Source organism: Zingiber officinale, chromosome 8A (genome assembly GCF_018446385.1).
Source record: "Zingiber officinale cultivar Zhangliang chromosome 8A, Zo_v1.1, whole genome shotgun sequence".
Classification (NCBI taxonomy): Eukaryota; Viridiplantae; Streptophyta; class Magnoliopsida; order Zingiberales; family Zingiberaceae; genus Zingiber; species Zingiber officinale.
This window is the reverse complement of record NC_056000.1, coordinates 82703798-82715212: the sequence shown is the minus strand read 5'-3', so window position 1 is coordinate 82715212 and position 11415 is coordinate 82703798. Positions and strand designations below refer to the sequence as shown.

Sequence of the window (11415 nt, the reverse complement as noted above, 5' to 3'; positions counted from 1 at the left end):
AAGTGAGCTCAACTCTAGACTGCAAGAATATCACCCAAGCGAGCGGAGTTCAAAAATGGTCAACTCAGAAGTTGACCATGAAGATTTGAAGAATCGAGGCACCTCAGTTAACTTGTGGTGCCTCAGATACCCAGTAGATCAGCTGCGGAAGAGTACACTGGTGGAGTAAGAAGGACGCACGCGGTGCATCCGAGGGACGAGAAGGCAGGGAGGAAGCCTGCTCGAGGAAAAGACTGGAGTTGGATTCAAGTGAGCTCAACTCTAGACTGCAGGAATATCACCCAAGCGAGCGGAGTTCAAAAATGGTCAACTCAGAAGTTGACCATGAAGACTTGAAGAATCGAGGCACCTCAGTTAACTTGTGGTGCCTTAGATACCCAGTAGATCAGCTGCCATGCAAGAGACCCGAGACGCCTTCGATTCACAGAAGGCGTCTTAGATGAACAGTAGTCGAGATGCCTAAGGTCATCTGGAGGCATCTCCATTGAACAATAGTCGTTAAGGAACATTTGTGGTGCGAATAAACCTCAGCTTATTGGAGGCGCCCTAGATGTCATTGGAGGCCCCTCCAATGCCACATCAACAAACTGTCACTTCGACTAGTGAATTATAAATAGTACCCCAAAGCTAGAAATTCAACAACACACTCAATATTCATTTTATGTTCTTCATCTTTGAGCTTCCAACTACTGTAAAGGGCTTCTCCACCTCCAACATTGTCGAAGGAGTTTTGATAGTGCACTTTTATTATCTTGGATTAAAAATCATCCAGGTTGTAACCAAGTAAAATTCTGTCTCTTACTTATTCTTTTATGTTATTATTTTGAAATTAATAAGTGTGTCCTTTCTAAGTAAGTAGCAAGAGATTTGTAACTTTTGGTTTATAGGGCTATTCACTCCCCTTTAGCCAATCCATCCTATCCATTATATTTTTCCGTCCATCGTGGATAACGCTGCAATCATACAGCCAAAGTCATCCTAACAGTACATGGCATGCATCCATGGCCACCACATCACACCAAACACTATCATAATATTTGCTACAAATTGAAAAAAGTACAAGAGATTGTCTATCTACTTTTATCTCGCTATTTTGACAACTTATATGACTTAGGGTGATGGTCTGTCTTCAGTTATAATTTTCAAACAACCTCCTAGGATACTATGTTCTTATAATTGACGCCGTCGAGGATCATTTTACAGACTTTATTCACGATGGTGTAGGTTGTGAGATAAATATTGATTCTTAACCACTCATCCCCTATATCGCCTTTGAAAGTTAGCAGACTCTTACACATGACCAAAGTCTCATGGCCATCACCGTAAAGCATGTTGTCGGCTACATACACTGGCTCGCTAGTTACTGTTGTCTCTTCTTCCACATCTCCCTCGATCAATAAATTTTTGTCTTTCTATTTAATCGGATCAGGTTTTCTGTATTGGTTTGCCCTATGCCCTTGTTTACCACAATGATAACACCTATTAGGGGCTTAGCATTAACATGTGGTGGTTACTTCTACTGTTGTGAATGACGAGAAGTCTAAGGGCGAATTGGTTGGTTGTTTTGGTCGCCTTTGCCCACTAGTTTACAATTCTATTACTTTTCGGCCGCCAATGCATGTTGGTAGGCCTCTGAAATCGTCAAGAATGAATGAAGGTTGAGGAAATCTTGCAAGGTTAGACGCAACCTCCCTAAATATCATGCCACCTTCTACTCCTCCGTCTTGGACAAGTTTTTTTGGGTAACCAACTGGAAGAAATATTCAGTATATTCATCGACCGATCTTGCACCCTATCTCAACAAGTAGAGTCATCAAAATAAAGTTTGGATGTAGCTTAAAGGAAAGAAATGTTTCCTCATCTTCTTCTTTATCTTCTCCCAGTCAGTAATTTGGGATTTGCCTTGTTTGTCTCGCGAGCATCGCATTTGTTCCCACCACATTGATGCTCACCCCTTGAGTATGATAACAATCAACTTCACTTTCATCCGATTTGGAATTTACTTATGGTCAAAGATTCACTCCACTTTGTTATTCCAATTGATGAAGCCTATGCTTGCAATGTACTAGAATATTAGAGTAGTTCAACCCGAAAATTGAGGTCTCCATAGGACTCCTCCCGTCCATGATGTTCCTGGTATGTAGCCCACAACAATATGTGTTCTTGAATGTAGACTCAGATCCACAATCTAAGAACTCACACTCTTTGAAATCTCGCACCACTAGATGCTAGAGAATGGGTTGATTGCAACTTGTCTCTATAAATCCTCCATTATCAACTCATGAATGCTACGATTATGGTGCAAAACTTTCTCAACAGGAACCTGTCTGTTGTTGTGACTGTGACCATGTCTATGACGTCTTTCCATTAAATCTACACCTTGCTCTGATATCAACTAACGCTGGACAAGATAACTATTATTCTACGGGCTGACAAAAAGACGAAATTGATAGGACAAAAAAAAGAACTTCTAAAAGAAAAAAGAAAACTTTATTAATAATAGAGGATCAATTCTTATACAAGTAAATATTTATATAAACTCTATACCATTAAAAAAATTGAAAGGAATCCTAATAGAGGCCATTAATTCTTATGTTGCAGAGAAAGAAAAAAAAATACTTTCAGAAAAACAAAAATTCTTAATAAAAACTGAAATGATTAAAATAGACATTGATATAGAAAAACCTTGAAGTTCGAATGAGAACTTAAACAGTGGGTTTTGGACTTGAAATTTTATGGTTGTGATTCCTCAATACTAATGTAAATCTCTAAATTCTAAATAAATAATTATTCTGAGTTCAGAATTAAAAATTATGTCGCTTTAAAATTTAAAAGGTCATTCAAATTTAAAAGATCATAATATTAAATTAGTCCGCATTACATTAGAACAACACCGCAGGGTTTTCATCTCCAAAGAGACTCAAAATAAGCACGCAAACAAACGAAGGGGACAAAACTAAAGGAGGGAAGAGGGCACATGTCGAGGCACCAACCAAGAAGAAAATGAAATCAGCGAGGAAGCGATCAGCGTCTGCGTGACCGGAGGAGATGCTTCGTCCCTCCATCAAAGACAGAAGGCTTTGCACCCTTTCCAGTTTTCGCAAGGCTTCCATTTTCCTTTTCCCTTTCGAGAGTTCTTCCCTCTTTCCCTCCTCCAAACGATCTATACTTCGTCCCCTTCGCTTCGATAGTTCGACTCGAATGACGAGGGCCAACGGCTTGGGCCACTTTTCGTGGGTCCCAGCAAGATGATAAATGTCCGCTCAAAGTCCAAACATGTATTATATTAATATTTTATTTTACCCCTGATAGTTTTCTCTTTTTTAAAATATCAGTTTGAAAAATAAAATATAGGTACCCTATTTTTCGAGTGAACCAGCCGTCAACGCCGAAGTCTTTGGCTCGATCGGTGCAAACAATTATTGCTCTTTTTCCACACTGATGCTTACTAGATGGCCAATGAGTCAGTTATCCACTTAGTTCGATGTGGACACGAACATTCCGGGAGGTCAGCAAACGGGAGGTCAGCAAACGGTATTGCTCTTTTAAGTTTTATTTGTCATTGTTTCTTCTTTTCCTCCAAAGGGATCCTCAGGGTCTGCTTGACTTGTGCGTTGCATTTCCTTGGAGAAAGTTTGGATTTTTTTAAGAGCAATGATGAGGTACTTCCTCTGTCTAGGTATATTGGCAGCAGCTGTTCTGGTTAATGGTCAGCCTGGTACGTGGTTACTTTAAAAACTCTTCATTCCTTTTTTTTTTTCCCCTCATTTTTGTATGTAGAACCGTCTGAAGAGTGCGGTGGTAGAAATCCCAAACCAAAAATTATATAGTTCTTGGTAGATAAGTAATCAAATACATGCTATTTCAGTAATTTTTTTACACCTCGATCGCCAAACATGTCACTGAATTATTACCTTGCGATTCATATCCATATGAAATGAACGTGGTGTTCTCCCTTCAGTTTTTTTTATGATTATTTAACTCGTGAATTGACACTCTGATGCTTTGGTGCAGCTTTTGTGAGCATAGATTGTGGGTTTTCTGGTGATCATGCATACAATGACTTGGATACTAATTTAACTTACCAACCTGATGGAGAGTTCATAGATACTGGATCAAATCATGAATTAGGTGAAACTTATGTCACAGATAAGCCAACTCAGGCTCATAACCTGCGAAGCTTCCCTGATGGTACTCGTAATTGCTACACCATAAAGAACGTTATTCGGGGTTATAAATATCTCATACGAGCTTCCTTCTTGTATGGCAACTATGATAATGACAATTCCCTGACAGACAATGGGCAATTGACATTTGATCTCTATCTAGGTGTTAGTTTATGGAAAACAATGAGAATCATTGATGCAGATCAACTTTACATTGCAGAGATAATAACCTTAGCCTCCTCTGATTATTTCTTTATATGTTTGTTAAGAACGGGCAATGGGATCCCATTCATATCTGCTCTTGAATTGAGGCCAATTGACAATGGAATCTACCACGATGTGAATCAAACAGTTTCTTTGCTATTATGGGAAAGGTGGGACATGGGTTCTGATCAAACATTCAGGTAATGAAAACTCAATTACAAGTTAGAATCTGAAAGATAAAAGTCATTTCCTCATTAACTCTTGTAAAATATCACTACATGTGACTTTTTCATGATATCTTGTTTTGAATTTTCAAAAACGGTTGAACCAACTACTTAGTTTTAGTCTCTTTTGTCGTTCGTCATGAACAACATAGATGGGTTTAGTTGTTCTTTGATCATGAGTGAGGAATGCATTGCTAGGTCAGACACATCAAACGGAATATAAGCTTTACAGAAGGGGAATATATTAGAACTTCACATACAAACTGTCTCATACGTGACTTAAGTTTCTTCTGTAAAATCAGTGGTGGAGTTCATCACTCCTACTGAGAATATAAAAGGGTTTTCTGGTGACAACTTATTTTTCATCAACTTGATATAGATATGTTACCATGATCTCCTGAAAAATAAACTGCTAACCAATCATTTAAGCAATTCATATTCAACGCTCTTTTAGTTGAAAACAAATATTTTAACACAGTTAAGTGTTGCTTTTGTAGCTGAAAAATCAGAGAAAATCTATGAAGAATTATTGAAATGTTCAAAACTGACCGTTAGATAGACAATTAGACATATGTGTATATGAGACAAAGGAGACTCTTCTTAACGTGCCTTAAATAGCTTGGACATTGTTATTGATAATCTTATACAGTGATCATAAAACAACCCGATCAATGCCATCTCGGAAGACTCTAAGTTAATGTTAAACAATTTGCTAGCTCACATCATTTGGTATTAATTATGTTTCAATTTCAAATCCAAAATATGCTCTCACCTTTACCTGGAGTAAAATTCTAAGAGGTAATTTCTTGTTTTTTTTCTCTGTATATGCAATTTACTGTGTTAAAAATATTGCCATGTGCTATTTGACTCCTGTATACTTTTCATTCTTTTGTATAACAGAAAGAGAAGTTTTTGCATTATCTACCATGGGAAGTTGTGTTAAAATACTAAGGCAATAAAGAAACCATATACATTCCCAAAATCTAGTAATATGCATTTTTTACTCAAGGCTATAATATCCACTATTTTAAAAATTTTGTATAGGTCGGAGACAATTTTATCTCATTAGTCATTAACTATTTATGTTTGAATATTTGGGCAGATATCCGAAAGACAAGTATGACCGCAAATGGATGCCGGACGGTATTGGTCGTAGTTGTTCAGCTAATTTGTATAGATGCAACAGTAACTCTGAACCAAACCCAAATGTAGTAGCAACTACAGAGTTAGTCAGATTTGATGCCAATGATCCTTATGCAGTGCCATCAGTAGTAATGCAGACAGCAAAGGTGGCACCAGATAACATCACCCTGGAAATTGATTTTCGTGATGGAAACAGTACTTCACCCCCTCCCTTGTTCTATATCTACTTGCACTTTTCTGAGCTGAATGCCAGCGCCAGCGCCAGCAGAGTATTTCTAATTAAAATACCTGGTATTAAGTCCATTCCTTACACCATGACCTCAGAATACTTGTCTGAAAGACACGTTCCTATAAGCTACCAAGCTGACCCAGACCCCAGCACATATTATTTAACTCTGACAAAGATGCAGGGATCTATGCTTCCTCCACTGATCAATGCCATGGAAGTTTATTCCAAAATAAACCTTGCAAGTATTGCAACTGACGAAAGAGATGGTGTGAACACTTTATACTGTCTTGATCAAACATCCATTTCAACTGAAGTTCCTCATTTAATACAACTGTTCATACAGCTGAAATCTAACTAAATTATTTTAATTAGAAACTTAAAAGCTTTCTAATTCAAGTAGATGAATTTTCTCCACCTTTATTTGGTTTGTAGATACATATTTTGGAAAACTTAAAAAGTTAATTATGTTAAACCTGCAGTGTGAATGACCTTGTCGTGCTGCAAACATGCAATGGTTCAGTGCTCACTGAACTTGAAAAGCCAATTTTCCCTTTGAACTTGTTAAACCTCCAGCCATGTGACAATTCTACATAAATATCTAGGCTGTGATTCCGTTGGATCTTTTGGATTAATAGGAAAACAATGAGGTAGAAAGGAAGATCTAAAATGACAAGTTAGCCATACATATGCAGACTTCTATTTAGTTTTTCCAAGCATTATCTCAATTTATTGCAATTTATTTAATGGTGCTAAAAATACTGTTATTACCTTTAAATGTGATTTATTTTCATTAACTAATTAAATATCTAGTACTTGAAACTTGTCAGTTTATTCAACTGTTAGACCTTAATACCCATATGCATATGCAAGGTTTCCAATTGTTGGGAGGTGCATCTTTTGCGACCTGCACATTCTTCACATTTTGTTTTCTAGCATTGGATAATTGAAAGAAAACAAGAATCTATAGTTAGTGCAATTATGCTCTAGGTAGTTGTATTCAACCAAATTGTTTTGATATATATATGACAGAGTTTAAGTTAGGTCAGGCTGTATGACTTGTTTGTGCATAAAGTTAGCAATGGCTTGGTTGGATGCACACGAAGCTTGTAGAGCTTGAATTGACATGACCAAGTTGATGTTGGCTCGATAATTTAAAAGCCCATTAGAGATTGAGGAAGGATATATAGTATAATACATCTGAGGGACAGCAAGAGTAGGAACATCAATGTGGCAACTTTGATGATGGCCCAAGAAGGCGAACTACATAGGTGGCAAAGTGAAGGATGACACATGGAGTGAGTTGAGGGCTTGATGCATCCTAGAGATTTATAACTTGATGAGAAATGGCTTTGTAAGTTAAGTGAAGTTGCAAAGGTAAAATATTATGAAGGTCGAGTGACCTATTGGGATTTCAGATAAATGTTTACTTAGACATAGACTTGACCAAGAAAGTGCTTCAGAGTTTGCAGTTGAGGATTCAATCAATTGGAGGTTGATCTCACTCAATTAGTGTGCTAAGGTGACTTAGGTTGGATTGTTCGTGAATAGAATGTTTCATGTTTCTGTTTGGAGTTAGGTTAACTAGATAATCTACCGTCGAGGATTGAATTTTTTGGGTAGTTGATTGGATTTTTGTTTAAATATGAAAATAAGAATGGTTGAAGAAGATCTTATTTAGTGTTGTCAATTAATGAGTTTGAGTCCACTGGAATGGTTTCTAGTCAATTGGATGGCCAATAAGTCTACTGGAGACAACAATCAGTTGATAATGATCTCATGTTCTACGTTTTAGTTGACAAGAAAGAATTAAGTTGATTGGCATTAAATAAAAGAGTTGAGTGAAGCTTGTCCTAGCATGGATTGAAGGGTATAAATAGAAGGGCAGGAGGAGCTCCAAAGACAATAAAAAAACCTATTATTTTAAGGTTACTTATTTCACAACTCCATAAAGTCTTGCTTTTATTTTTATAAACTAATCTTGTAGGGATTAAGGTTTATATCTTTAACCCTTTAATCTTGTTGCTTTTCACATTTTTTATTGAAAAAAATACTTTTGTACAAGATTTCTCTACTTTAGTAGGTGAAAAGATAGTGGGTTTTTCCAAAGGTGACACAAGAGTAGGAATCAAGTATTTCAAATCAGGTCTATCTGCTTAATATTTGGTCTTGCAAGAAACTTCATCCCCCCTTTAGTCATCAGGTCTATCTGCTTAATATTTGGTCTTGCAAGAAACTTCATCCCCCCTTTAGTCATCAGATTTATCTACAATCAATCCCAACATCTGCAACTTTTATAAGTTATTATTTTTTGTTCCATTTAATCAAAGCATGCATATACAACAATAACAACAACCAAGCCTTATCCTATTAGGCGGGGTCGGCTATATAGATCTTTTTACGTGGGCTTTATTCCCTGCTATATCATTATCTATACTTAAATAAATTTTATCTTTTTTTATTGTTGCTAATCAAGTTTTTTTTGTCTTCCTCGGTTGATGTGCGTATTTGTCATAATTTCACATCGCCTAACTAGAGCATTTATTAATCATCTAAGTACATGTCACTGTCATCTTAAAAAGCCACATATAAAAAACTAAATTTTAGATCTGACCAATATGACAAAGGAATGGCACCTCGCATTCTGCTTGCACTGTTGTTGCATAATTTTGTAGTGCAATGTTCATAATTTGTACGAGGCTGGCTGGTACCTACAGTGTGTACCAGTACCAGAAACAGGAATGTTAGGATCAAGCGAAACTGGCATGTGTACTGGTCAAACTTTGCTCCATGGCTTAATGCATTGATTTATTTAACCCTACCTAGATACGTTTGTTGTTTTCCATTTCACGCTGACATGTTCTTAAAAGTTAGATCAAGGAACAAAGTTAATGCTACTTGTGCTTTATTAACGTCTCTGAACTCATGAAACAACAGTTTATGCTATGATGGCCATAACGAAGCAGTATGATAACAAGCACAATTGGCAAGGTGACCCATGTGTTCCTGCAAATTTGAGCTGGAGCATAGTTAATTGCACTTCTTCTAGCTCAACATCCTTTAGGGTTACATCCTTGTATGCATCTCAGAAACTAGAAAGAATCTTTGGCTAATATCACATGAGGAAGGAATAATATTGCTTCTTTGTACTGTGAAATAATTTTTGCAGAAACCTTTCTTATAAAGGACTAGAAGATTCTCTATCAACTGCCATTGCAAACCTAACAGCCCTCAAAATCTTGTAAGTACTGAAAACTTTCTTGTATCTGTAGCCGTCATTATATTAATCCCCTGGGTCCTTGTTTGATGCTTTTCTTCTCCATAAATATTGGTTTGTAACTATTATCTGCTGCACATTCCATTTGAGCATGCATTTTTTGTCAGCAAGGGAATCACGTGGTTTTGAAAATCTCGTTCTTTTTGGCTTTCAAATCAAAGTACGAACGCAGCGGAATAAGAGAATAGACAAATGAAAAACAATACGAACACAAGCGGTTTACTTAGTTTGGAGCTTTCGATGACTCCTACTCCAAGACCCAGGTCCCGCGGACCTATCGATGGATAATCCACTAAAAAACCTCTTCCGGTACCTCCGGAAGAGGAGATCGAGTACAAAGAGATCGGAAAAGTGTAACAGACTACACTTTCCGTTTGCAGAAATTAAGAATAGAAAAAATGACTTTGTTATCGACATGTAGGGATCGAAGTGAGAGCGCATGAGTGTCGGTGTCCGATCTGCTGGCCACGATCGGAAGTCCTCGGAGTAGTTGTCGGGCGCAGCAGCTTCGCAGCAGAGTCGCAGGAAGAAGTCGGAGCAGTCGGAACCTCAAATAGACGTGTAGTAGCTCATATAATAGTTGTTGTTTGATGCTTGGTCGAGAGTGCCTTATAAAGGGCATGGAAGACGCCTTCCATAGCTATTGAGGGCGCCTTCAACGTGGTAAATTTGATTCCGACTTCGCTGTGCCTTATGTGCGACGGGGTCCAAAATTTATCTCTTGGAAGGTGCCTTCTAATGCTTGAAGGCGCTTTCGGGTACTGTTCATTCGAAGGCTTTTTGCTCCTTTTGCCCTGCAAGTTGTGTTGGTCCAAATCTAAAACATCTAATTTGCAAAACAAAGTTAGCATAGTGATAATAAGAAGTAGTAATTAGCTCCTGTCCTCCTAGAACCAGGAATTAGTCAAGGACTCAGATTAGGGATCCCAAATGGACCTAATCTGGACCGATGCCTACTGTTCCTCAACCAGAGCGCGTCCTTATTTAGTCATTCTCCTCCAATGACTTACTTTTACTTACCAATTTGTTGTTGGTTGACTAGCCTCTTGACCCACTAGGTCTTCATGCCAGATATCCGGTCTGCAGGCCCAACTAAATTTCTGCCAGTTGTCTGGTCCCGCGGACCCAACCGGTATTCCTGCCAGATATTCGGTCAGTTCGTTGAGTTATCTGGACTTCGCACCAACTATCCGGTCTCGCAGATCTAATTGGATTTCTGCTTAGTGTCCGGTCCTTCAGACCATCAATTCCTGCACACTTGGTAAAGTAATTAGATCACAAAAACACCTAACTTAACTCACTTGTTATTCATCAAAATCTGAGTTAGACCGTTAGTGCAAATTGCACTAACAATCTCTCCTTTTTGATGCAATGACAACCTGAGTTAAGTTAGGAAAAATATATGACAAATAAACAACAAATGATTTTAAGAGAAGCAACAAAAAATGAGATAGTTTTGTTCTCTTGATCATTTTTAGAGTTAAGTTATTCTGATTTTTATTTGTTTTCTAACTTAAACCTTAACCCTCATCTTTTGACATTCATCAAAAAGAACATAAGTAAAAAAAATGAATCAACAGATGTTAAAAAATTGCGAAGTAAAGAAATCATGAAGGAAATAAAAAATTTGTGCAGTACAAAACTACTTTCAAGATCATTGTAGGAGGGAGTTTAGAGAAATTGTTAACTTTGATAAAAGGTTTTATCAATTTTTCAAAGCTTTTTGAAAACGTCTGAAAGTGTTTAAAGTAGTTTACAAAGGACTTGAAAAAACATTTAATTCCTCAGAACATATATCTTGAAAGAGTTTCAAAATTTTTGCAAGGAAGATTTTGAAAGAGTATACTTGATTTTGAAATTTAGCTTTTGTAAAATTAACTTTAAAGTCCTGAACATTAAATGTGCTAAAATAGTTATTAAAGTGTTAGCAAAAACATCTTTCAAAGTATGTTTAAAACAATTTTCAGAACATTTGTATTTTATTTTTCAAAATACCTTTCAAGTTAGATTTTTTATTTTTCAAAACATATATTTTGGCTTTTCATTTAAGGAAAATTTGAAAGTTTATAAGATGTTTTAAAAGCTACCTCTTGCAAAGACAACTTTAAAGTTAAAGTTTAAGGAGTTTTCAAGATATTTTTAAAGTAAATTTTAAATATACTAACTTTTCAGACC

At 36.8% G+C, this 11415-nt stretch overlaps 1 protein-coding gene across 4 annotated transcripts in view; it reads left to right on the top strand.

The window, feature by feature from the left end:
* The first annotated feature begins 3397 nt into the window (after positions 1–3397).
* Positions 3398–11415, top strand: part of LOC122009746 (probable LRR receptor-like serine/threonine-protein kinase At1g05700) — a 29655-nt gene continuing 21637 nt past the window's right edge. The window contains exons 1-6 of one of the 4 annotated variants that reach the window (XM_042566026.1): positions 3398–3534; positions 3680–3718; positions 4015–4570; positions 5697–6232; positions 8901–9039; positions 9133–9204. In XM_042566026.1, the coding sequence (XP_042421960.1) occupies positions 3453–3534; positions 3680–3718; positions 4015–4570; positions 5697–6232; positions 8901–9039; positions 9133–9204 (1424 nt within the window). In that variant the 5' untranslated portion in view covers positions 3398–3452. The remainder of the gene's footprint in view (positions 3535–3679; positions 3719–4014; positions 4571–5696; positions 6233–8900; positions 9040–9132; positions 9205–11415) is intronic. The other 3 variants (XM_042566028.1, XM_042566027.1, XM_042566029.1) reach the window with 3 other exon arrangements.